The sequence below is a fragment of the Hirundo rustica genome, chromosome 4 (genome assembly GCF_015227805.2).
Source record: "Hirundo rustica isolate bHirRus1 chromosome 4, bHirRus1.pri.v3, whole genome shotgun sequence".
Lineage (NCBI taxonomy): Eukaryota > Metazoa > Chordata > Aves > Passeriformes > Hirundinidae > Hirundo > Hirundo rustica.
The window spans coordinates 73,903,459-73,930,960 of NC_053453.1; the positions used below are offsets into that span (position 1 = coordinate 73,903,459).

The 27,502-nt window shown below is 45.7% G+C and overlaps 1 protein-coding gene and 1 long non-coding RNA gene across 3 annotated transcripts in view; both read right to left on the bottom strand.

The window, feature by feature from the left end:
• Positions 1-37: 37 nt before the first annotated feature.
• LOC131378534 (uncharacterized) lies at positions 38-7,804 on the bottom strand. Its single transcript, XR_009207767.1, has 3 exons — positions 7,441-7,804; positions 5,656-5,872; positions 38-215 (listed from the first exon to the last, which is right to left on the bottom strand). It is a non-coding gene; the product is annotated as an uncharacterized LOC131378534 (long non-coding RNA).
• A 157-nt stretch (positions 7,805-7,961) lies between these two features.
• BPGM (bisphosphoglycerate mutase) overlaps positions 7,962-27,502 on the bottom strand; it is a 31,146-nt gene continuing 11,605 nt past the window's right edge. The window contains exons 2-5 of one of the 2 annotated variants that reach the window (XM_040061126.2): positions 25,759-25,810; positions 21,102-21,193; positions 18,107-18,762; positions 7,962-11,125 (exon numbers count right to left, since the gene is read on the bottom strand). In XM_040061126.2, coding sequence (XP_039917060.1) covers positions 10,932-11,125; positions 18,107-18,707 — 795 coding nt within the window. In that variant the 5' untranslated portion in view covers positions 18,708-18,762; positions 21,102-21,193; positions 25,759-25,810 and the 3' untranslated portion in view covers positions 7,962-10,931. Of the gene's footprint in view, positions 11,126-18,106; positions 18,763-21,101; positions 21,194-22,257; positions 22,327-25,758; positions 25,811-27,502 lie in introns of those variants that run through there. The other variant, XM_040061125.2, reaches the window with a different exon arrangement.

The following is a 27,502-nucleotide window of genomic DNA, read 5'->3' on the forward strand; positions in this document are numbered from 1 at the left end:
CCTGCCTTCTTTTATATAGAGATAAGCACACCTCTTGCTGCAGGATTAGCTGGGCGATTTCCAAGTCACACAGGAGGATTGCTCCTTTTGCACATCTCAAACTGCTGCGTGATCTCTTTTATCTCAATAAATATCTGTGCTCGCAACGAGACTGAGGTCTTTCACCCAGGTTTGCTTGGATTCTCACTGTCAAACTTTGTATTTCCTTTATGGTCCTGCATGGGGAAGAGGTACATAAATTCATTGTATTACGTATGGATTTTCAGGGAACACATTTTATCTCCACCTATGAATATTTAGCCTTATTTTATGTGGGAAATGGGGTTGTTAGTCATGCAGCTTGCCCATGTGCCTGACATATTTTGAAAAACCCCTAAAGTTCCTGCGTAAGTGGAGGATTCACAGGTTGCTCCTAATTACCCATGGTCTTTGAAAAAAGCAGCTCTCAAGCCCCTGCATAAATCACAGAATCACGCAATGGTTTAACTTGGAGTTTTAGGGAAGACAAAGCCTCTTGTCCCACCCAGAGCTCAGCCTACAGCAGCTGCACCCCGTGCCCCTCAGCAGAAGGGACCTCCCAAACCTTCCAGTCCCTGCCCCTGCCATGGTCAGGGGCACCTCCCTCTAGACCAGGGGGCTCAAAGCCCCATCCAGCCTGCCCAGGGCATCCACAGCTCCTCTGGACAACCTTTTCCAGGGCCTCACCACCCTCTCAGCAAAGAATTTCTTCCAAACATCCAATCTGAACCTGCTCTCTTTCGGCCTGAAGACATTCCCCCTTGTCCTGTCACCACATGCCCTTGGGGTCCCTCTCCATTTTTCTCTTAGGTTCCCATCAGATACAGCAAAGCTTCAATGAGGTAACCCTGGAGCCTTCTCTTCTGCAGTTCTGTCAGCCTTTCCCCACCGGAGAGGTGCTCCACCCCTCTGATCACCTTGGTGGCCTCCTCTGGGCTTGCTCCATGTCCTTCCTGTGCTGTCCCCCAAAAACAGAGACCATTGGGAACTGCTGCCAGGGAGACTGAAGCTTCACTAGTTGGTTATATCCACCAAACACAGACAGGCTCAGCTGTGCAAAGGAAGAAGTCCTGAAAGGATCACGGGGGTCAGGATTGAGCTCTTAATTATCAGAAGCATCCAATTAAACTGACTGCAAAGTAGCCACTGGATGCTGACATTAATACTGTAAAATATGTTTTACAGTGACAATGCCATCAATGGGAACCGTAATACACTAATTTCCTGAGGCTGTTTTATTTACTTCCAGCGGTCTGAGCTCGAGAAACACAACTGGGAGAGCATAACAAATGTCTATTTCTAGGTGGTTTGCCTAGATTTGTTACAAAGCTGAAATCTAGACACCGGTCAAATGGTTCTTTATGGATATTGGTCATAGGTCATCCTTTTTTACTTTAATTTCCTGTTGCATTTCAATTTAGAATTTGAAATTGTCTGTCCTAAGAATTTCCCCTGTGGTTGCTCCACTTCAATCAGAGAAATTCATGTGGGCATTTTCTGGGAGCTAAGTATGCAGGTCTGAACTTTTTCTCAACTGTTCGGATTGCAGCTTTCAACACCAGAATCGTGCAAAATATTTAACACTCCAATAACGAGAGAAAAGAGCCCAGCTCCCTCCACCTTGACCCATGTCCCCAGCAGGACCTGCTGGAGCCGGCAGAAAATGAAAACCAAAGGTCTGTAAAGCCTTTGACTTTCTAAGAAAAGATGTGGATGTGTTCCTCTCCTGAGTCACACTGCGCTGACCCTGATTTAATCCTCCTCGCTTGTGAAATCACAGCCCCAGGATGCCTTTGGACACTGGATTTGCCTGTGCTGCAGCTGAGGAGCAGACATCAGTCTGCAGACATCCTCTCAGCGTGGCGTGGGGCAGCACAGGACACTGCAAGGCATGCTGGAAAGCCACAGCCCTAAACAGGGTGGAAAAGAAGCTGAAGTCAGACACAAGAAGTTGGCTGGGTCATCTTCACGGACAGCAAAATCCAGCTTTGGGGCAAATGATTAAAAAGATATAAATGTAATCATCCATGGTTTTGTGTGCGTGCTACATGCATCACCTACCAAAATCACCTCTGCAGCTCAGGAAGCCATCTAAGCAGGCATGGTGATGCCTCAGTGCAGATGGAGGCTTTTATAAAACACCTCCTAAATCAGATCTAGTCACTGGAGAGAAGAAAGCAGTGGGAGGCCATTATTAATCTCACCCAAATGAGATGTCTAAAATAGGTCTGATGATTCACATCCTAAAAAGGACTGCTAGTGCTTCTTATCAATGAAAGGAGCCAAGGGAGAGCCTTGCTCCAGTGGGGATATTTATACTGCACACATGCCCAAGGAGGTGAGGTAAAGCCTGTCCCATCAGCTCCCTTGGTAAAGAAAACAGCGTTATCAGGAACACGCCTCAAAGTGCTTCATCAAAAAAGGCAGGAACTCTTCCTCCACTTCCAACTCTGCATCATGGTTGTTTAAATTGAACTTGAAAAACTTCCTGGCCATTTGCAACAGCATTACAAGGACTTGTGAGAACGATCTCCATGCCTTTGGCAGAGCTGGAAGTGGCCAAAATGTTTTTTGGACATTGATTTACTTGCATGAATGAACTCTTGCAGAGATACCTACAGCATGGTTCTACCAAGGCAATGTGAATTGCCACTGAAGACTCCTGAGCTCTAGTCCCTCTACAATTTTTACATAATAAATGCTTATTGCAGTACTTGTAGCATGAGTGAAGAGACAGGGAGAGTCCATTTCAAAAACAAATGAATCTTTTAAGCACATCGCAAAGATAAAACGCACAAAGCTGTTGCAAACAGAAGGCAAGGTAGAAATCTCAAGCTTTCCCAGAAACCTCATTTTATTACTCAGAGCTCCATTAGGTCGATGACCAGGCTAGAATTCAGGATTATTCATGCTTTGCAATGTCTAGCCCTCTTCCTGTCTGTCCATGGAGGCTGCTGTCGTTGAGAGCCCTCCCAGGAATCTCACAAGAAATACACTGACAAGATACCAAGGTTGCATTTCCAAGCCTGCTCTTTAGTTCTGCATCCAGGGGGGAAAAAAAAGAGCTGGTGGGGAGCCCGGCCCTCTCCCTCTGCAGACAGCAGGACCTCCACAATTTACTGCAAGGAAAACAAGGATCAGAGTCCCAGATTATAAGAACCAAGGTGAACACAGCAAAAGGAGAGTGCAAAGAGCTAAATCCAGTGTTGTTCTGTGGTCACCAGTGGACACCTTGAACACACTTGTCCAGAAATTGGACCTGCACGACGAAGGCACCTCCTCAACTCATCCTTTTTCCCCATGCTGCCTCAGAGCTGGAAAAGACCACACGTTCACACGCTCTGCAGGCACTCAGCTCTTCAAGTGACCTGCTTTTACAGAAACGCTGAGCTCAGTGGAAATTACTGTGCCTAACACTCAAAAACAGGGACATAGGAGGCAAAGCTATTAAGCACCTTCTGAACCAAGACCAAATAACCAGGTTTTGTGGAGCTTTTTTCCTCATCTCCGTGAAAACCTAAGTCACAGCCACATAAAACTGGAAAATAGATTGCCCAGTGTTTCGACAGCCCTTAGACGATCCTTTGGGGAGCGCAGGCATATCTAATATAGCACCCCTAATATTTCTGTAATCGATTTTTCCATTTGTTAACTCAACCAATTCCTCTAGAATTCCTGGCACGCCACCCTTGGACACCGAAGGAATTAACATCAAGCAGTGCCTGTTAAGCACGATGCTTTTTTGAGGGGTGTCATTAACAAAAGACCTGATCCACGAGGTGATGAACAACCACAGATCTCCCCAGCAGTGGTGGAGGCACACCCTGGTCTTTGGCCAGCCACAGCAGTAAAAAGTCATCTGTCATGTAGCACTGCTGAGCCCAGGCACAAGAGAAACTCGCTGCAAGAGCCCTCCCACTGCCTCCAGCAGATCCTGCTAAGTTCCACCACTGTCAGCTGTGAAAAACTGCTGGGCATCGTGGTGGGAGAACAGAGAGAACAGAACAAGCAGATAAAAATTATTAAGAGGAGAACAGGTCGCTCAGTGGGTTCTCTCACGTGGGTGGCTTTTTCCAGCTAAAATATAAAAATCCTCCTTTTCCCCTGTGCATCGTTGGAATGCAGACAGGACTGTAAAATACAAAATGTGATCCAGCTGGAAATCCATACCTCAGAGCACAGCAGTTCTCAGGCTTTTTTTCAGATGCAGCTCCCTCTCAAACCTATTCCACACTTGACCCTGTCTCCCCGCATCGAAGCACCTCTGAGAAGTGGCGTGAAGCTGGCAGGACACTCCATGGAGGAAGGATGTGTGGGAGCACCTGGATGGTGCTTTGTGGCTGGAAGAAGTTTAGGGTGGTGCCACGCCACCCTGAAAAAGCACAAACCTGAGAAGATGTGAGAAACACGGTAGCCAAAGGGAGCACCCAGAGCCAAGTGATAACTCTTACCCCTAAACAAAACACAGAGGTCCATGTGAGTTTTCAGCCAACTGGCATTTGTTTCCTTATTGTGCAGACAGCAGCTTTCCATGGAAAGCATTTTGCCAGTGTTCATTTCTTTTTTTTCTCTCATTGTTCTGAACAAAGATGTCAGTATTTCTGGTGGATTCTGACCAAATCTGATTCATGCTTTCCGAGCTAAGAAAACAGGACCAAAATCCAAGCTCCTGTGGAATTTGAGTCCTAAGGTATCACAAGGGAAGGGCAGAGAAGCTAAGTAAGGAACTAGAGGACAATGGGATATAAAATACTAGTGCTGGTTGAAAGGAGGTATTTCTGGCCATGGAAAACACTCCAGCCAGCCACACAGAAGGGAAAGCACAGAATATAAGATTTCCAGTATTGAAACAAAGTACTTTTCATTTCTGTAGGGTCTCCTAAAGCTTGCACCTGAGAAAACGAGGTCTGGGGATGTTTATTCTGTTTTGCTGTTGTCCAACAAAAACTAAGCATCAGTTCCCACAACATCTCATGAAACTGATATGTGTATGTTCATGTTAAAAATTAAAAAATTCCTTTAGAGATCTGGGTTGAAGTGTACACCAAGTGCAAAACCAAAGCTCATGAGCTTTGCATCACTAACGAGCACTTTTCACACTAATGTGTTAGGGAAGGTCACAGAACAAGAATGAGAATTTACTTTGCAGGAGTCTTTTTCTATCAGCTACACCTACAGACTCATTCTACTTGGATAACTCACGTCAGTCCACATATTTCAAGATAGGTGTAAGGGGGTCTGAACTTTCTCAAAGCTCAGTTTGGCAGCATACAAAATACTTAAAAATTTCCACAAACTCTGTCAGGGATATACAGAAGAATACAAGAGTGCTTGAAAAACATCAGTACAAGAATACCTGAAATCACATCCCTGAAATCCAAGGCACCTTCCAATCCATGTTGTTTTTAATTTGGCATTTGCTCATTGCTGAGCACCTTTTCTCAAGCAGCACTGACTGGTCTGGTGGAGCTGCTGATGTAGCTAAAGTAGGACCAACCTGCACAAGCGACCCTAGATGATGACTGCAATTGATTTATTCCACAGCAGAACTAGCACACCCTCACAGCACCAGTTAAACCACAGGGCAGCTCTGGCAGAGATAAAACGTGCTGCCTTCTCAGGAGAGGTTGATTATACCTTGCTGTCCCCACGTGCACACAGGAGTGTAAAACTGATCCCGTTTTCCTGAGCGTGCTTTACCACAATGCACTTGCTCCACCTGTTGTCCACTCGCTTTCCTACAAGTCCAGCTGGTGTTTGTGCAGTTGCTTTGCCTTTAGGGATGCTCAGGGAGATCTTGATGCCTGCTTTCTCACTCCTAGCACAGCCAGCATCGCTGCCTTCCATAGAGACCCTGCAAAAAAACAACCTGCAGTTCAGGAACAGCTGAAGAAGCAGAGATCTTCAAGGTCTAGCTCAGCTTTAAATCACAGTAGTTACTGAGAGCCTGACAAGTGTCAGTCAGGAAAGCAGGGTAAAGTAGTTAATTACTCAGCAAGGCATCCTCAGTTCAGGTTATGGGGTTAATAGCACATGCACATTCCTACTTTCACCAGGAACAAGGGGGAAAAAATGGCTTTTACTGAGGGAAACTTTGACTGAAAGAAACAAGCACTTCCACTAAACAGCTCTGGCAGCACCAGGGTGCTCTGTGTACATATCCAGTTGTGCCATTTGCTCCTCCTGGGTAGAAATGACCAACCTGGGAGAAGGCAGCAAAGCAGTGCCTGGCTTCTCTGAGGCCAACAGCAGCCCAAATGGAAGCATTTGCTGCCACTGGATTCACACTGCTCTCCTGGGAGAGAGAATTTCTTTTCCCAAATGAATATATGCTAATACTTCCATGCAAGTACCAGACAAGGTGAGGAAATACCCACGTGCTGTGCTGAGAGAGACCTGAGGAAGAGCACGGCTCTGTGAGTGAGGCAGTAACTACAAACACAGCATTTGTAGTGCCAGGGGTCTCATTAGGGCCACAAGTGCTTTCTGAAGCCTGATGAGAGTAATTGCAGCACCACAGCAACAAGCACAGAATAACCCAGCTGTAGTCTGGTGTCTGCTGCCCTCCCCTGCTCTGTCAGCGTAACGGGAAGAGCAAGAACAGGGAGCCTCTGACCCTGCTCCCCCTTTTTTCTGTACCATGGGGACACAACCTGGCTGCTAAATTCTGCTGGAAGAGCAGCCACCTTGGCTGTGCTAAGCTGAAGTTCCCTCTTATATTCACCCATCCCCAAGAAGCTCTGGCCACCATAACATAAAGAAAAGGCAGCAACACCTGGTGAGCACAGCTCTGAAGGGAGATTCCAAACCCTTCTACACCCTCTGTTTGAATTATCAGTCTCCACCACAGCTCTGAGCTTCCTGGACCAGCAGAGAAGACAGACAAGTGTCATTTACTGTGAACTTTGAGAATAAGCACTCTCCACAAACTAAAAAAAAAAAAAAAACTGAGGAAGAAAAGCAAAGTTGAAATTTTGAAAGTGTGACTAGGTAGAGAGTCAGTCTCTCCTCAGGCTGTGCAGAGCAGGTTCAAAGCAAACTCTTCAGCACCAAAGTACAGCAGACTAAAACCAAGCTGGACACTCTTTCCCCAACACAGGAAGCAGTGGGCACGGCTCTGGAACAATCTGAGCTGTTACTAAAGCAAAGTACAAAAAGCGACTGGGGGAAAAGGAGGGAATACACCTTAAAATACCAATACAATTTTGAATTGGTTGGCAGCAGTGCCACATCAACTGCAAAATGAGAAACATCAGTACACAAATGGCTCAGCCAGATCTGTTCCATCCCCCACTCAATCCCAAAGCAATCACAAGACCAAGTTTTAAAAAGCCTGTTTCTTTAGTATGCTCATTGTTTTTTTTAAGCCCCACAGCTGTCTTTCCCCACTTCTACCTCAATATCCAATTTTTTTAGGACTACCTCCCATCATGCCAGGCTTTCCATGTGAAGGTCAGCAGTAAGAACAGCCCTCAGCAGGTTTGCAGCTCCTTGTGCTGATCGTTGGGAGCTCCAGCTCTGCTTGGCATCAAAGTGCTTTGGAGAGTGAGGGGGTTGGCTTTGTCTCCAGAAGCCACAGCTTTAAACACACCACCAAAAAGTAATGCTTCTTACTAAAAGGAAAAGCAAGCATGGGAATCAGTAAGCATTTGTTTAGATGCACTGTTGTGGAACTAAAGTGCCTTGTTCCTAAGTGAATGCCCACATAGTTTTGAAGGGGTATGTATTCCCTCCAACACAGCTTCCTGACATGTAAACACGAGGAGGTGTTGGCTCCAGCACTATTTTAACCCAACTGACTGCATGGTGTGTGATAAACAACTGCTTTGAGGAGTTTTGGAACCCTGAAGGTCAATTTTATTTACTTATCAGCCCTGAAAAGGAAACAAAGGGGAGAGGAGTAGAAGGGGAAAAAAAAAAAAAAAAAAAAGACTGAAGCCAAATTAAAGTCTATTTCAGGTGAATTTATTGAGTTATAAAGAACCTGCCAGCTCCACCATATTTACAAAGGTTTTCAAGAGGATCTAGAGCTATTACTGCTACTGAACCACATGTTAAAAATGCATAAACAAACCAAAATCAACCACATCCATTATGTTAACTGTAAAAACACCATTTACCTTATAGGACTTTGAGGCACACTCAAACATAGGGAAAAATGCTTCCCAAGCACTGATCCCTAAAGCAAGATTCTCATTTCTCCCTCTGATGTAGCTATGCCTGAAAAATCAGGAATCCTTACATCACTGTTGATGGAACTCTGTTTCTGTTCCTCAATATACATTATTTATGAATCAGGATTTAAATTAAAAGGTTACTCAGAATTGCAAGGCGTTAAAATAATCTTCAAGAGCACAATGAAACCCCCAGTTGGTTCCGTTTGATACTTCTGTGAGGTGTCACTGCTGCCAGATGTGCACATAAAATCCTGTCATCACCTTGGAGCCACAATCCAGGCTAAGTCAAACTTCCCAGAGCACCGTCACTGTTCACATCTCAAGCAGCACTGCAGAAACAGCACCTCCTGAAAACATCACACTGGTGCTCAACATCTTCCTGTCCATGCATCACTAGGATGATCTCAGTCAATTTCATCCACTGAGCTGGAATTAACGCTCCCTAAATTCCCTCATCCACCTTTCCATTCCCCTCTCCACCCACAGAAGAGGTGATGGGTTCTCTGAGACAAGGGGAGGAGAGAGCCTGTCTCCCAGTTCAGCTGGGTGCCACATCCTGAAGTTCTGCATTGCAATTCCACAACGCCCAAGGGATATGGAGGTGGCCTGTGTGCTCACACACCTGGATGCACGCAGCTCCCACTGGCAACAGGTGGCTCTGCTAGTCTTGTTTACAAGTCTACAGCAACATTTACTCGATGTTAAGCTTCACACATTATTTAATGTTTGGGGAAGAATTTATTCACTCGAGTGCCAGTGACCCTTCTCAGGGTTTTCACAGGTGAACGTTGGCTGATCAGCAATCTAACTCTGGAACACTCACGTGTAAACCACCAACTAAGAGTCAGAGTTACTCTAAGCACAGAAAACTAAAACCTCAGAAACTAAGTCAGTATCAAATCAAACAGCAGAGAAGCTGCTAATATTTCAGAGGAAATAAAAACCAAAACAACAAAAAACACTGAAATATCTCTCTTGTACAAATAAAGAGGAAACCTACCAGCTTTATGTTTAAAAGAGAAACACGTAAATTTGTTCCTACTGCAAGGGCTACAAAAACAAAACCAAAGAGAAGCCCGAGCACCATTCATGCAGGAGAAACTACCTTCTAGCAAGAAGTCTTTTATGGAGTATGTGCTACTCTAATGTGAGCTGGCATCAGACCTGAAAAGTCTTGCTCCACATGTCAGCAAGACTGTCAGAGACACACCACACTGTCACACTGCTCTCCTCAGAAGGAAAAAACATCCTCTCACACTTACAATGCAAGCTACAGAGCTGCAAAGCAACAGCTCCCTCTAGGACTTGAAAACTTTATCATTGTATCAAGGAAATTCTCATCAACATTGGTATTTGTAGCTGGGCCAGGCTGAGAACACAATCAGCTCAAGCAGCACACACACAAGTGTCACCCACGTCGAGATCCGAGGCCAGAATCAGATGCTCAGCGTCTGAGATGGTGGGTCAGATATAAACTTTTTACCAGTTTCATATTTGCAGGTAAGATTGAGAGCAAGTCTTCAGAAGCGGAATTACCCCGGTGCTCGTGTACGTGAGGAGAACACCAGGCTGCCATACCTGCTACACTGCATCCAGCCACGGGGTGAAACTGGTCAAATGCAGTGCCAAGCAACAGCAGGAACCAAGCTGGGACTGTGAGGAGAGGTTTACAGGAGAACACCTTCAGGCACGGCAGAATATCCTTCCTTACCAGCAGCATGGCTGAAGGAGCCACAGCCAGCACCGCTCCTGGCACCCTTCATGCATCTCTTCCAGCCCTTCAGAGAACGTGATCCAGGTAATGCCACAGTGGTGTCACTGTGGGACACGTTTATCAAGATATTCACAACTCAGGAAAGCTTAGAGGGGTTTCTCCTACGTCACTTCCGCTGAGGTGAGCAGGAATTATTGATCGACTTGACTAAGGGGTGGTCAAGCCTCTAGTACAGGACACCAAGGTGTTTCAAAGGTGTTCAGGTCCCTCACTAGGAGCTACATGATATTTTAAACACTGAGCAGAAAACCTTTGTGCTTCTTTCGTGGACTAAAGTCTGACTTAAATCCTATTACTGCAAGCCAGGAAAATGCAGTGATGCTAGGCTTTGCAAAGATGGTGGAGGAAAAGGAAAAGGGATTCCTTTTGGAGACCTTAAAAATTGAATACTATGAAACTATGACAACTCTAGTAGTAAGAACATATCTACAAAATTCTCTGGACCATGAACTGGCCACAGAAGACTCAAAATAACAAAGGCAGAGAGTTGTCCAGCTGGAAGTGTTTTGAAAGACTGAAAGAAATCCACTGAGAAAAAATTGACACGGTTATTGTGACACAGAAGCATCGCAGTTGATAACAGAATTATCTGGTTCCATTTTATCAGTGACAGTTTTAAGTGCCTGTAACATCCTGGACTTCAATTAATCCAGTAAGCTGGTGCTTCTCTCCTTAACAGATTAGGACTGATTGCTGGTAGACACCAATAACACATCCCTTTATTTCCCCACTGGGCCATCCTCAGCGGTGGGCCTGGGGCAGACTGCGCTGCAAGTTCACTGAAAACCTCACACTGCGATCTGAATTCCAGTTTTTGAAAAGGCAGAGGGTTGAAACTACCAACCTGAGACTCAACAGTTGTCCCTTCCAATTGTTTAGTGCTCGAAATTGAGACATTCACACAGCACAACCTAGCAGTCATTCACACATCCTCACTCACTCCCACACTGAACACGGCTGTGTTAGACCGTGGGATTTGACTTCTCAGCAGCTTTTACTTTCCCTTGATCTTCCACTTTTTTGATGGCAGCTTGGATAGCTTCTTGATCACCCAGAAACTGGTGAGGGCCCAGAGGGTGCAAATTCTCATCAAGTTCAAGGAGTATGGGCACACCAGTGGGGAGGGTGACATTGATGATGTCCTCATCGGAGATGCCTGCCAAAGAAAAACAAAACACAGTTACACCTCCAGCTTCCTCATTTCTGAGGTTACCTACTCTTGAAACAATCATGGACACCTTCCAGCCTCCATCAGCATCACCAGCCACTCCAGGGTCAATCCCCAGCCAGGCCACAGCTTGGGAAGTGCCTTAGGAACAGCTGAAGGAGAGAATTCCCATCAAGGTGAAGACAATTTCTTCACTTTTTCAGCCTACATGTGTGAAATAAACAGGAAGAGATTGCCCTGGAGACTGCACCATTCCTTTAATACAGGAGTACAACAGGCTCCCCTCCATAATTTCCAAACTCACACATCATAAAAGATAATGAGAGTCTACATATACTACATGAAACAACCTCTGTACACAGCCAATACAGACTCTTTAAAAAGGCAGGATAACAAGATTAATTTTTCTCCTGAATTTCCTGGGCAACTCTTATCACACAAACTGTCATAAAAATCACTATTTAATTCTTCTTGTGGGAGAATCACTCTTTGCCCACATCTGATTTCTCACAAGCATGTTTATAGCAGGGTCCACAGTACCGCTCTCAGAATTATTACAGACAGGATATTCATTTCCACTTTCAAATGAGGGGAAGAAAAAGGAGGCAGAAAGTCAACCTGTACAGCTTGAAGCATTTTTCTTTCTTCCACTTAACTAAAGGAATGCGTACCTGGAAACAAAGTTTATTTTATGCAGGTGTGTAATTAAAATATTCTGGGCTCTCATCTCAATGAAATTGCTGGTTATTTTTACATCAAACACACATCTAAAGCCTCCAAGTGGATTTCAAAACCAAACATCCCAGTCAAGTTCCCACACAAGGTCTAAATAGTTGCATTAGAAGCAGTGACTGCAAAGACATTATCCCTCACAAACATCAGGCAAAAGAAACCTAGTGTCACTGGGAATGTCAAGATTCCCTTTTTCCTCCTCTTCTGAGAAGCACTGAGGTCCCAGCAGCAGCCTGCTATTGTGAGGCAGGGCAGCTTTGAGTAATTAATTTAGAAAATGCACACGAGCAAGCTTCTAAAGTGATGACACCACATGAACTAGACCAAGGTGCACCAAGCAAACATCCTCCAGCTGACAAAACAGATGGTCCTCAGAACACGGGGGTGTAAATTTACCAGAGATTTACACATTAAGCAGAAAAGCAGAGCCATCATATTAACAGGAAAACACACACGAGTCAAGCAACTCAGCAACAGCGGGGTGACAACAGGTCAGAAAAAACAAAACTGTTCATCAGGTGAGGATCATGTGCCCAGAGACTACACCAGCACCCAGCTCCTGCAGTGACCTATTCTTGCTTGGTGCTCAGTTTCAGAAGGACATGGAGCACCAGAAACAAGCTTTGCAAAAAACTTACACCTTGTTACACGCTGAGTCCATTGAAACAAGTCACTCTCAACTTAAGCCATTCTTGCATACAAGCGACAGATAATTCACCTGGTGTAGGCCACAGAATCAGACCTACAGGGAAAAGAACCTCAAAGAATACCTAAAATTTAAAAATGGCACAGAAATTAATGGGAAAAATACTTCATCCATCCATTCACCAGGCAAAAGCACCGCTCTCAAGGACTTTGTTTGCAAAAACAAGCAGCCAAGCTGCCTGAGCTGTTATTTCAAGGATTCTTAAGCATTTTAACAACACCCACATCACCGTGTATGTTCCCAGAGAATCCGTGCCTAGGAAGTGTTCTGAGCACCTCCTAAGTTCAGTCTCCCAGACTAAACCATTCACATACACACAAAGCAGATGAAGTCACGCAGGAGAGTTGAGGCAAACCACAGAACGTGGTCAGGAGACATGATATTTAAAAGTTTCCTCTGGAGATGGATTAAACAAAACTAGCTGTAGCTACACGGATTCAAAAATGCATTTTACTGCTTTGACAGAACACAAAGTGACCACAATGTCAACTAGTACTGATTTACAAAGCAAAACAGCTCAGTCTAGGATAAACACACAGCAGCACCCATAATGGATTTTCTCCTCAGGTCTTTTCCTCATACAGAAGTGCTGTCCCACAGCCAGAAGCACAAGCTGAAGTCAGATAAAAACCCTGAAGAAACAACAGCGTGCTGTTGCTGTGTACAGTATTTCTGTTCTTCGGGAAGCAAGAAGCTGAGCAGGCTGCTCACACAAGCTCTGTGGTTGCAGGGAGAGCTCAGCAGAACATTCCCCAGGCAGGAGGACAGCACAGGGATGGATCACACCTTGCAGCTGCCATGGCTGCAGCGGGAGCTGCTATCCAGTTACTCCATGTGCTGTAACTGTAACCAGCTGACCTTTTCCTGCCCTCCAGCCCAGCTGGCCTGTGTCACAACCCAGCCCATGGCACAGGGAAGGAGGGTGAAATCAGGGCCAGTTCTCAACTGCCGACTACAAGGTGCCACGGTAAATGAGACCACTGAAGAAGCAACGCTCTTCCCTCCAGTTTAACACCAAAGCTGGAGCACTGTGCTGCTGGAAGCAGTCTTTACCCAAGAAGGTTCAAAACCCAGGTCCTACCTACATAGAATCGTGACACCCCACAGACATTGCTGAAACACTCAGGATGATTTCCTCAGGAGCCCAGATAAAATGCTGACTAGGCAACTGCACTCCTCCAGAGGACATCTGCCACACTCTGTCCTGAGCACACAGGAACACTACAGTAATTTGGTACTGCACTTACTGTAAAAGAGACCTTTCAAAATCACATTCAAAATCCTTCCCCAGCTCACTTATCCTCCATTGAACCCAACTGGTTAACCAAACACACCAACTGGAAATATCTCCAGGCGAGCTTAAGAATTCACCTTCATGTGGTAGCCCATGGAGTGGTTTGAAATATTTGTACCTTGAAAAGTCCTACTGAGAAAAAAACCCATTGATTTTGAGAACCTACAGCACTTTCACAGGGCTGGTTCAGATTCCCCTTCCCTCTCACCTGTTCTTACCAAGTTCCTCCCTTCTATTCTTATGGGCAGAGGAATCCAAAACTCACAAGAGCTGTTGAGAATAAGTAACAGCCCTCCTCTCTGCATGTCAACTGCACTTGAGGCCAGATGATTCATCCAATAAAAGATCATACACCAGATCAAATGCATAAATCCAGCCACAAAAGCTTGTTTAATAATGGTGCATTGCAACTGAGTCCCAAATCAGGTCACAGCATCCTTCCTACATGCTTAATGAAAATACTAAAGCTTTAGCCTAGTAAGGTAAATGTTCATAGCCACTTTCTGCATTCCTGCAGGCTGACAGAAGAGCTACCTTCAACAGGGCAAAGGAGGGAAATGAGCACAGTGTTAGAATCTGGCTCTTGATCTTAACAGAATCTTATCTTACCACATAAATTTTAAGGAAAGAAAGATGAGCGAACTACAACCATGGTTGTAGCATATAATTTATATTTGTTTCACTCATGTCTGCCAAGATTATATGTCTGTGTTAGGTTTGCACAGCCAGGGTTTAGTAGGGCACCAGAAAGGAACTGGACACCAGGTGCCCACCAAGCTGCTCTATTGCTCCCATCCTCAGCACAATGGGTGGGGAGAAAAGACACAGAAATGACTTGTGGGTCAAGATAAAGGCAGTTTACTAAAGCACAAGTAGAGGCCAAACACAGAAGCAAAGAAAAACAAAGTTTTTACTCTCTACTTCCCATCAGCAGGCAATCCAGTCACTTCCCACTAATCAGGGCTTCAGTATGCAGAGCTATTGCTCCAATGACATTACAAATGCCCTTGCTCCCTTCTCTTAGCTTTCACTGCTGAGCAGACATCACATGGGGTAAGGAATATCTCTTTGGTCAGTTTGGGTCAGCTCTCCTGGCTATCCTCTCCAACCCCAGCCTGTTTGGGGACAACGTTGGAGAAACGTTCCTGACGCTGTGGGAGCGCTGCTTAGCAGTGGCCAAAACACAGGACAGGGTAATTTGCAATAAAACCCAACAAGTTCACAAGAAACAAGCAGCAGAAGCACTGAGAAAAGACTGGGGGTAATGACAGAGAGGCAAGACCATCTCATTTCAAGAGCACTGACTTGTTAGATCTCAAACTGTTTCCTTCAACTGCACTCACAAGTATTACACTAACATCTTCATACAGGGACACTGTCAAGATGGTTCCAATATGAAGTACTGGTTATTAGATAAAGAGAAAAATATCCTTCCCCAAAGAATTGAGAAAAAATAGATCCTGGGCATGCAGGATGGTCATTCAGCATGACAGATTCTACAGACATTTCATACACCTTAATGAGCTCCACCCTGTGCAATGAGAAAACAAGAACAAAATCCAAACCACAGTCAAGGCCTTCTGAGTATGATACTGCTGCTCCAATGACTGCATGCAAGTAGAAAGCAGAACTACATTTTTTTACCAGCTCTTTACCAATTACTCAGAACAAGGAAAACACAAATTCAGAGAATTGCAGACCTGTTTCCAGAAAATACCTTCTTGAAATAGTAACTTCAGGGGATACCCTGTAGTCTTTTAGAAAAAAAAAAATCCAAATTGTCACTGAAACAAATGGAATTGTTTCATCAGATCTAAATGAATGAAAACAATCATGTTTCCTGCCATTTAAAGTTTGATCTACATCTTAAAACTCTGTTCAAGTGCAGGACACACTAAGCTTATAAAAAAAGAAAAATCCACAAAAACACAGCCCATCGCACAGTGGGTGCTATAAATACAGTAGACTGGCAAAGTTTAAGCACTGTTGAATCAGGTCCAACTCTAGCAGGGTTCCAGAGCAACTCACAACCTTTCAGGAGAGAAAGGGACAGACAGTCAGCAATGCAGACAAGAAGCCTCTTAGATCCAGCTAGGTTTAGGTCAAGGGGAAAAACAAAAAAAAAAAAGCAAAACCAAAACGAAGGCAGATTGTAACACCAGGGATCTCAAAGCTCTGTCCATGCAACCCTTCAGGGCAGTTCTTCAGGAATCCAATCTCCAGTACACAAAGCGTAGGAGAGCCAGCAGGTACCTGCCAGCTGTTCCTGTGTGGGAGCTGAGGTAGCTCACAAATAGTCCTCGGCCAACAGAACCAGATCCTCTGCCAAGGACTGCTCACATTTCCCTACATAAACATATGCTGGGAGGGTGAAGGTATACAGCAAGACAAAAGATAGCTTTATCACACAGTCCTGAAGAGGTACAGAGTTAGCAACTGTCCCAAAGAAAAGTTCTGCAGCACTGCTCCTCTCTGGTCTCAGTGCAGCAGGAAATCCAGCCATGCCAACTCCAAACCCTTCCCAGGCCCTGATGCTGCCAGCCCCTGTTGCAGGCCTGCACAGGAGGTGGCCCAGGATCTCTGCTGGAACCTACATTCAGCTGTCACATTTCACCCCCAAAGGGCTTGGCCAGCATGGCTTCATGGAGCTGGTTCAGCTCTTGGGAGGCAGGGGAGTCACCATGGCTGCAGATCCCTCTTCCTCTTTCTCCTTTATCATTTCACAGTGTGGACAACCACTGTGACCACATCATGGAACTGACTGAACCAGCCCCACCTCCTTCCTCCAAGCAGGGATCTGCAGCCCAGGATTCACAGCCTCTCCAGTTCCAGAAGCCATTTGTACCTGCTCATTTCACAGGCTTCAGGCTCCTAACGTCCTGACTGTTCCAGCACAGCCAAATGCAAAAAGTGCTCAGCAGGCAGAGCCACAGAACAGAGGATTTTATAACTAAAAAAAATAAAACCAACTGACTGGACACAATCCAGTCCGTGCATATTTGTTACTACAACTGTACTAGGCTGCATTCACACATATATAATCACTAAATTCTGCTCTACCCACAAAGAAATGAACATAGTTCAACTTCCAGTTCAGGATGGCCTAAAAAACAGAAGATAAAAGAGGGAGGGAAGGAAGACTAACAACAAAAAGGATGGTTTTTATCATAAAGTCCCAAATGAGTCCTTTTCAAGAACAATTCTGGGATTTTCAGCCCAGGTAAGGCTTGCTGGAGCAGAACAAGAGGGCCACAAAAATTAACAGAGGGATGGAGCACATCTCCTGTGAGGTAACACTGAGTTGGGGCTGTTCAGCTTGAAGAGAAGGTTCCAGAGGACCTCTAAGATGGAAACATTTTTTAGCAGGGCCCAATAGGACAAGGGGTCATGGTTTTAAACTAAAAGAAGATAGTTTCAGACTAGATATAAGGAAGACAATTTCTATGATGAGGCTGGTAAAACACTGGTATGTGTTGCCCAAAGAGGCAGCAGATATCCCATTCCTGGAAATATTCAAGGTCAGCTTGAACAGGACTCGAAACAACCTGATCTAGTTGAAGATGTCCCTGCTCATTGCACAGGGACTGGACTAGATGGCCTTTAAAAGAGATCTCCCAACACAAACCCTTCTGTGGTAAATCAACAGCCTTATGCTAAGCTACCAACTTGGCTGTTTATTGGGATGAATTTTCTATATTGGGACATGGAGCAGTACTTGCACAAGCTTTAGCAAGGGCCTCCTCTTTGCAGAACTCCCTGTCACAAAATTTTTAGTACAAAATTATCAGGGTGACCCATCGGAGTAACAAGAACATCTTCCACAACCCAAGCCAAGCATTTTTATTCTGCTGTGTTACATCAATGCTTTTTTAATTAAGAGATGATTATCACAAACCTGACAAAGCAGCTGAAAAAAAAAACAACAAAAATAACGTGAGCCTGCAGAGTTTTTGTCTCTCTGAACCAACCACAAAGTTTGTTTGAATGCAGTAGTTTTAAATGAACAATGAGAAATAAAATGAAAGCATCTGGCCCTTGCCTTAACTACATTAACCTATCTAATTCTCTCCCCTTTCCACATCTCCCAGTTTGCTTCCTTGACCAAATTTCTGCCTCCTCCTTGGAGACCACGGACATTATTACTTTGCCAAGGTAAGTAACACGTGACAGAACAAGACATAAAGCTCCATGCCATTAAGTGAGGAGAAGAGGGGAAGGCTAAAACAAAGGCCCCTACCTTCCACGTGCTTCAGCAATGCCCTGCTGCTGTTGCCGTGAGCAGAGATAAGAATCATTTTGCCACTTTTCAGTTCCGGCACTATCTTTTCATTCCAGTAGGGAAGGAGTCTATCAAGCACATCTTTGAGACTTTCAGCCTTCGGGAGGTTCTCCTGAGAGACATCGCCGCATTTGTAGCGGCGGTCGTTGTAGATCTCCGCGTAGTAGGGGTGGGATTCAGAGATGGGAGGCGGGGTAACGTCGTAGCTCCTTCTCCAGATTTTCACCTGCTCCTCGCCGTGATTCAGAGCCATCTCTGCTCTGTTGAGCCCGATCAGCGCCCCGTAGTGACGCTCGTTCAGCCGCCAGGAGCTCTGAATGGGGACCCACTCCTGGCCCATCTCCTCCAGGATCAGCCAGGCGGTCTGGATGGAGCGGCTCAGCACCGAGGTGAAGACGAGGTCGAACTCGAAGCCCAGAGCTTTGAGGTGTCTGCCGCAGTTCTGAGCTTCCTTTATCCCATCGCTGCTCAGCTTCTGGTCCACCCAGCTGCAGAAGCGGTTCTCCTTGGTCCAGGCTCCTTCCCCGTGTCTCAGGAGAACGAGCCTGTACTTTGCCATTTTGGTTGGAGCTTAGCACAGATGGCGGCTGGTCTGGCATCTAATGACGATACATCTGGACAAAGGCACGAGACAGACACATCAAACATCCCACAGATAATGCATTACAAGGAGCAACATGGCAGTGAGAAGTAAACAACTATCAGAATCAAAACAGCCGAAGAAACAAGTGTCTGCTGACTGTGATTTTACAATTGAGAGTGGGAGGAATTCCAAGCCAAGAGACCTCATGTGGGAAGCAAAGCGCCATCCTTCACCCAGCTTGTTGCAACTAGCCCACTTAAACAATTGATTAGCAGATTTGTCCAAGCTGTTCCAGCCTACAGGTTTCCCTCAAGTGCTTCAACAGAGCCTCACTCAGCATCACGGGCTCCCAGAGCAGCAGATCTCCTCACTGGGGAACTCTGAGGTGCCACATGTAGCTCGAGCCCCCAGGGGCTGTCCAGGTCCTCACTGCCCCCAGGGAATGCAGGCACAGACTGCAGCTGTGGGCCTCAGCCAGAGGAACTGGAGACTGGGACAGAATTGCAGCTGGCAACACACAAAACCTTATCAGCTTTTCTCAAAGGAGATGTCAACATAGTCACACTCTGCATAATTTCCTCATATCCCCATCCTGTCCTGCTAATTATGCCAGTCTATGCTTGATTTTTTTTCCCCAGGCCACCTCCTCCATCATTCCTCCACGCTCAACTGTGACAGCACAGCTACTCTGGGGTGCAATGTACACCTAGAGTCCTCATTCCACCGAATCCACAAGTGACCTCACAGATCATCCCATCCTCTTCCTGTCTGTGAATTGCAATGCCAGATTCTTAGGGACCAGGATTAATGTTTTTACTTTTGGAGTGGGCACAAAAGGCCCATATTTGCTGTCCTCACTAAGTCAGACAGCTACACATCCATAAGGTCAAACGGCACCTTCCTGTTTTTTCTTGACCGAGCAACGTGACCCCTGGATTGTCTTCAGTGGCAGAAACATTTTCACCACGCACCCAAGGGTCTGCAGGGGTGGTCAAAGCCCTGAAAGGTTCAGCTAACACAGGACTGCAACCCTGAAAACCCCACCTGATCCCTCTGACCTGAGACACAGGCTAGAGGGCAATGGACAGAGCAGGGGAAAAAATGTAAAAATGCAACTCCCTGCACCAGGGGGACTGCTGTACCTCAGATGAATATCAAGGGATCTCAAACCATGGAGAGTGGGAGACTGAGCTCTGATTTCTGCACAGCAAACCCTGGGCTAGATTTCCATAAGAAACGCACTTAAGGGAGCTCCCATCACCTCAAATCAGTTGAAGCTGCTTCAATCACAGTCCAAGTGTCTCAAATTCAGGCTCACTGTGACCATGTATTAGGCCAGCAGGATGGGATAGGCCCATGCACTCTGGCTTTTGGGAAACACCCAGCACAATACCAGCATTCATGTTTCCAGACTTTCAAAAAAACAGCGTCTAGAAAAGTTGAATTCATTAAGAGACTCAGGAATCTGATCTTGCTTGTAACAGCAGCTTAGTTCTCCTCTAATCTCACGTTAAGACAGAGTCTCCACCACACAAGGGCACTACGCAAACCCCCACCAGTGCTAACTTCTGCCTAATGCCACAGCTCAGAACTAAAAAGCCTTTGAGGCCTGAGATTTTCATACAATCTCAGGAAGTATTGTTTGACACACAATACAAAATACAAAAAATTTGTACTCGATAAATACAAAAGAAAGTCCTATTTCATGCCAAGGCAGGCTGAGATTTGTATAAGGCAAGGAACACCTCAGACAAAATCTCTTGCACTTTTTCCACTCCAAATCATCTGCTGCACTTTAAGCAAAGAAATCAGCTATTGCTAGGAGTCATGCCACAACAGATCCAACATTAAACTGCACCCTGTAAGATCCTAGGTTTATAACAAAAACACATATTTGGTAGCATTTCCACCTAAAGCAACTGATCCTTACTCAGCACAGCACAGACACAATTTAAAAACTGCAGTGTGTTCACAGCATGAGCTGCTACACATAGAACAGCTCCACAGAAAGCTCTGTCTCTGCAGATACATTATTCAGATTGAATCTATTATCCACAGGAATAGATTACATAACCTACAAAACCAAATTAAGACCCAACAATAACGGTGATGCACCTCTTTGCCAAAGTTTAGTTGGCATTTTAGCCAAAAGCAATAAAAAATTAGTTAGTATAAGAGACACACAAAGACCAAATATCATCTGGGTGCCATAAACTCCAGTTCTCTTATATAAAACATTAGGCAGAAGCACAATTCTCAAACAAATTTAGAAAGAACTAGCAGCCACAGCATTGTTTAAATATCAGCCCACTTCTGGAAGAATTTAAACTAGAAAGCCTTAGAGCAACACATGGAAATAATCCTACTCACCTTTCCTATGGCAAAGGAACAACCTACACAAATCCCAGCACAGGCTCAAGAGCTGCTTTCTACAGAGCCACCACACACTCTTGGCTGGTTACCTGCAGGGAAAGAATAAACACTGAGCGCTCACAGAAAGGGCCCACGAGTGCAAATGGCCATGCCAGCCACCATCTGCTCTCAAGGCTGTTCAAGTATAGAGCACACACCCCTTGGATGGGCTGGGAAAGCTATCAAATGCCTTCTCCCAAAAAGAGGTGCCAACGCACAGCTCCTGCATTTCTAACAAGGGAAAGTTTCTGGTCTCCCACATGCCCCGGGATATCATTTGCTCCCTAAGATTTGTTTAGGCTGCAATTACCATAGCTCTAGTGTGCAGAAATCTCCCAAAAGCTCTGGGACACCTTAGAGGATATGGACAGCAGTCCTGGACCCAGCACAGAGGCACTGGAACAGGTTGCCCAGAGAAGCTGCAGGTGCCCCATCGCTAGAGGTGGTCAAGGCCAAGCTGGTCGGACTCTTGAACAAGATGGTCTAGTGAAAGGCGTCCCTACACATGGCACGGGAGCTGGAACTAGATGGCCTTTAAGGTCCCTTCTAACCCAAACCGTTCTGTGGTTCTGTCTGTAATAGACTAGAAACCCAGAGCCACATCTCAGCACAGGAGAGCAGCGCACGGTGCTCAGGATAACATCTTACACCGGCGGATCTCACGGCCAAGCACAGCTTTAAGGTCTAATAGCAGAGGCGGTCACTTCCAGGGCTCCTGCTGCAGCCGGGACCAACTCCCCTGCTCATCCCTTTTACAAGGCGTCCCTGTGGGGAGCACCTGCGTGTCCCAGCCCTCCCCGAGCACGGAGGCTCAGCCACAAGTAGGGCAGCACCTCCCGGACAGGCGCAAAGCCCCGCGGCTGTCAGGGCGGGCCGGCGACCCGCGCACAAACACCAACACCAACACGGGCTCGCAGCCACGGGCACGCACGCGGTGCCGCGCCGCCACCGCCCCCTCGGGAAGCCGCCGCTTGTCCGGGGACACCACCACCATCCCTCCCTGGAGCGCCGGAACAGCCCCGCCGACGGAGCCCCCCGAAGCCAGGGCCGCTCCACCTCCACCTCCTCCCCCAGGGCCGCCGGCCGTGCCCGACCCCGCGCTGCCGGGAATTACCGGGCTGAGGCCGCGCCGCCTCACGGGGAGCGCCGGAGCCGCCGCCGGGCCGGCCGAGGGGCGGGCCGCGCCTCTTATTGCCTCCGCGCCCGCCAGAGCGGCGCGCTCTGATTGGTCGATCAGCATGATGGGCAGCGCTCTCAACCAATGGGCGCGGCGCGGGGCGGTGACGCGGTGCCCGGGCGCGCCGAGCCCGGCGCTCCGGCGCTGCCGTGCCCAGCGGGGTCGGGGATGCTGCGGCCGCCCCGGCCCTCCTCCCTCCCTCCTTTCCTCCCTCACTTCCTCCCTCCTTCCCTCCCTCCCTCCCTCCGCCGGGAATCCCGGCCTCCCGGAGCGGGCCGATCTGCCAGGGATCGCGGCAGAGATGCTGCCTTTCCCCCCGCGGGTCCGGGCACGCAGGCGGCGCTTTGCGAAACGGGGTCGCGCCAAGGAGCGCAGAGCACGGCCGGAGGCATCCAAACCTCTGGCTTCTCCCGAAACCGCTTTAGGACCTTCTGGGGCTGGTGAAAAGCAAGGGTCCAAAATCTGATTACTCATAATAAAATCAGTAGCCAAAATAAATAAATAAATTAATAAATGAGTAAGTAAATAAATAAATAAAATAAAAATTAGACGTGAGCGTTCCTAAGGATCATGCTAGCTCCCTCATTCCCACAGGCTGTAATCCCAACCTGAAGGAATTAAAAACAAGTGGATGGAGCAGCTGTGGTTGGAAACAAGAGGGAAGCGGTGTGGGAAGATGGTGTCCTTTAGCGCTTTTATTGCCATAGGTCTGATTTTATTTTAAAAAAGAAGCAGAGCACATCTTTCATACCCCATCAGAGTCACATTTTCTTCTCTAAATGCTTACCCCTGAAGAGCCACAAGGTAAAGCTTAGAGGGCCACAAACTGGATGTGCACCAAATGTACTCCATCATCCTTTCTACAGGGGATAGAGTTTATCTTCCCTTTTTAATAAGAAAAGGAAAAAAAAAAAAGGTGCATGAAAATAAAAGATGGGGGATGCAGATTCTGACAGGAAAAAGTAATACGAGTAAATGTAAGAAAATCTGGGGCAGAGGTATTAAAATAATGTCTTTATTGTGCTGTGAGGAGAAATGGCATCTAATTTTACTTTTATAGGGATTAGATCCTAAGATGTCAGTGGGAAAGAAGGCTAATCCAGATGAAACACTGCTTTGCTAGGCTCACAGCACTGTGCATCTCAGTGCTCACAGCATCCTGCATCTCTCTGGTGCTTACTGCACCCTGTTCCTCATACATTTGGGAAGCTCTAGAAAGCATTCTGCATCTCAGGGAGAAGATGCCTTTCAATGCTTTTCCTGATAGAGCTATTCCTGACCTCACCACAGGACCACAATAAAATCTGCTGCTTCTGCAGAATATTTCTACTGGATGTGCACTGTACTTAACAGTCACACATAAAATCCTTTTTACCTCATCCACCAAATTTAATATGAACAACTACCTTTCATTTCTGTCAGCTTTGTCTAAACCAGAACTTAGAGAATAAACCCAGTCCAGCCTGTGTAATGAAAGCAATACTCAAGTTCACCGTGTAGAAGAGTTTGATTTGCCAGCCATCAGCTCAAATTTGTGATGAGAAATGCTCCCACATCCCCCTGGACTACCACACACCCGCAGTCACCACACCCTCAGGCAAACTGGTCTCTTGACTTTGTAAGGAAAAGAAGCAAAGCTCCTAGAGACAGAAGGAAAAATACCTTTTCTTGAATATCAGCACTAATTGCATTGGCTGTACATCAGTCATTAAGAATACAATTAACAGAAACATTCTATGCCAATACGCAGTCATGAGAGAGTAGGCAGTAACCCACACCACAATCCAGGACCTCTCTGTCCATTAAACACAGATTTTTTGTCTCCTTTAGTCTTTAGGCAAGACCATTTCATTAGCATGGCAAAAACAGCCCGGTGACTTTGATTCACATTTCAAACTGTGCAAGGACAGAGGAGTCAAAGCCACATCCCTGTGCGTGACTTCTTGCAGACAGCTACACTCATTTGGCAGCTATTATCTCTCAGACCAGCTGGGTTGTGTTTTTCAGGGTCTCTGCTCTGGAGCCCTTCCAGGCTGTTGCATTTAGCTGGAATGTTTGTGGCAGAATTAGTCCAGGAAACTCCTTTCCTCAATGTGTAAACTTCCGCCAGGGCACCAGTGCAACTGCACCACACTGAATAGAGGCCTGGAGCTGAGCAAGGCACAAGCAGAAGAAAACAGAAAACAAAACTGCAAAGAAGAAAGGCTGATTAATGATTGATTAAAACCATGGCAAACAGGAGCGTTCTTCACTGATTATGCCCTTGGTACTCTTTTACAGAATAGTTACTTTGTTCAAAGCCAGATCCAGTGTTTGCCACAGAGCCTTGCAGACGCACCCATTTCAATTTCCAGAAAACCCTCAGCTCTTTGTTTAGGACTATTTGATACATGATATGTCTCCTTTAATAATTTCATGCTCAAAGTTCTGTAATCAAGTCCTTGCACTCTTTAATAACCCTGGAACCCTCTCTCTAAAACTTCTCCTGTGTGTTTTCCTATTGGATGTATTTATGACTCCTTTTCTAGACCCTCCCTACTCCTTTCCAGCCCATTCTCTCTGCCACCCAGATGTGTGCCCAGGGAATGCTCCCTCACCCTTTTCTGGTCAGTCAGGCCATTTTCAACACATGACATGTTTTCCCCTACAAAAGGCCAGGACACTGTCTCTCCTCTGCTATCCATGCTGTTGTCTCACATTCCTCTGCAGCTATTACGATGGCCCATTTCCACCCGCGGACAAATTTGTACAGAGAAAGCTCTGGGAGTACAACACACCACGAAGAGAAAAACATCCTTACTGCCTCCTGAGGATTCAGGATTACGACTTTATAAAATCCCTCTGGCTAAATCCATCTCTTCATGCGTCTCTACACGCCAGCCCTCAGTCTGTAACACGAGGAAAATGTGTTTTTCCATCAGAGCTCAGGGAGGAGGAGCAGGCAAGGACGTGCCAGGCTCCCTTCTCTCTGTTGGAGCCTCTCAGCACGTCTTGCAGTACCCACACACGTGGTTCTCAGCTTTCCTTGGCTGCAGCACACCTGTGCGTGGGGAATTTTTCATCACACGTCTACCCCTATTTGTCAACATATCACACCACCACATCTTAAACCAAGCCTATTATTACCTCAGACTTGGGGGTGCACCTGACAGGGCAGCCAGGCACAGCTTGCACAGCAGCTAGTCACCCTATTACAATTTAAAATCTTAGCAAAGGCCCTTTTTCATTTTTTCTTTTACTAGTTTAGGCGCTGTTTGAGACCTGCTTAATACAGTGCTGCTTTATAAATAATACAGTGAAAACACACTGCTTTCGTGTGTTAACACAGTGGGGCTTTCATCCTGTTTGGGTATGGAGGCAACACACTGCTTCAGTAGATTCTCTTTATATCAAAACCTGAAGTATTAGTCCATGTGAAAAGAAAATAAAGTACTCTACCTTTTATTGTTCTTCTTTCTCTCTCTCTAACCGCATTACTTGGAGGGAAAATCTGTTAAAAAATAATAAGATAAGTGTATAAGCATTTAAACTAACCCTGCATTTGTCACCAGAATCAGAGCTTTAGTCTTTAAGTAAGTGCAAAAGTTTTTCTGAATCATTAATACCAAATAAATGACCAAGAAGGAGGAAGAAAATACATAAAAGCCCTCACTATACCCAAAACAGATGGAGGGAAGCTCCTCTGTGAGGCATTTGTATTCTAAACCTGAAGTGGGAACTGAATTTTTTATGTAATCCCAATGGATAGGTGCTGCTAATGTTATTCTGAAGTGAAAAAGGTGACTTCTGTCTGTTCTTCTGAAATATTAACTATATATATATGTATATATATATATGCATATCCCAAGCTGAGAACATATGCATGGGAAAAAAACCCTTTTATTCTCTATGCCCTTAAAACCATTACATTGTCATCTTCAAATAAACATCTCAGCACAGCAGGTGCCTGGAACATACAAAAAAGCGTGTGGAACACAACATTCTGAAGAAATTCTCATGGATACAGTTCTAGTCTTTAAAAATACCTCTAAAAAAAGTTTTACGAGGTGCCAATGGCTGGGAAAACAAAATTCTTTCTCACAATCAAAAGTTTTCCCATTTCTAGAGCCAGAGTCAAAATATGAAGATTTACAAGGTTCACTTTTAATTTTTGCAGGTTTGGAAGGGTTTACATTTCAGATTTTGGGTTGGAGCATTTAATTGGTTTTTAGTCACGATATTGTACAAATCCACTTATTGTAGCAGTATCAAAAGCAAAGAAAATCCTGTGATGAATCTGCTTTTTTCCCCCCGTGATAAACAAAGTGCTCCAGACACCAGACGTCAGTAAGGAACTGTCTGGGAAGAGATCATTTTAAAGGGCTTTGAAAAAAAGAAAGCAGCAGGGTGGTGTCTAGCCATGATAAGTTATTTTGAAAACAGACTGGATGGTGCTGATACTAGAGCATGATGACAGCACATAACAATCTGGGCAAATACAACCAAAAGGGAAAAAAGGGAACTTCAGCGTTGCTGCAGAGAATGGTGAGAACAACAAACACACAGCACTCATACTCAAGTTCGTGTGTATCAACGTCCTGCTACGAAAAAATGAATGGTTCACCTCAAAAAAAAAGCTGTTTGAAAGTCCTTTACTTCCACGTTACAATGAACCCTGGGTTAACTAAGACCTTGCTGATGCTTGTATTTATGATGTTTGTTTTCTCACAAATTTGATTTTCTTGTACAAACCACAAAGCCCTTCCTGGTGCTTCTTATGTTTCTGTCCGTGGCATGTGGCTCTCTTGCACCACACCAGTTTACAAAACAAAACTGGCTGAAGTTCAGCTTGGTTTTGAATGGAGCACAAAAATGAGCTTCCTATATAAAAAGTCTGTCCTGTGTGCCATGGTTAGATAATATCAAGAGAAGGACTGAGTCACACTGTTCTTCTACTTTACCGTAACTCCTCAGAATTCGCTGGGGCTGCTCCTGACAGTAAAAAACAACAAAATCAGGCCTCTCTTTACCAGGGTTGTTTCCCAGGAAACTTTAGGAGTTAGGTTGCTAAATAAATAGCTGTGTATCACAAGTTAATTCATGCTTCCTCCCCCTCCACCCCACCCCCCTCATTTCTTTAACAAAAAAGGAGCATGAGTGGAAAGACAGACAGGACTAATAAATCATGCATGATGGGGACTCA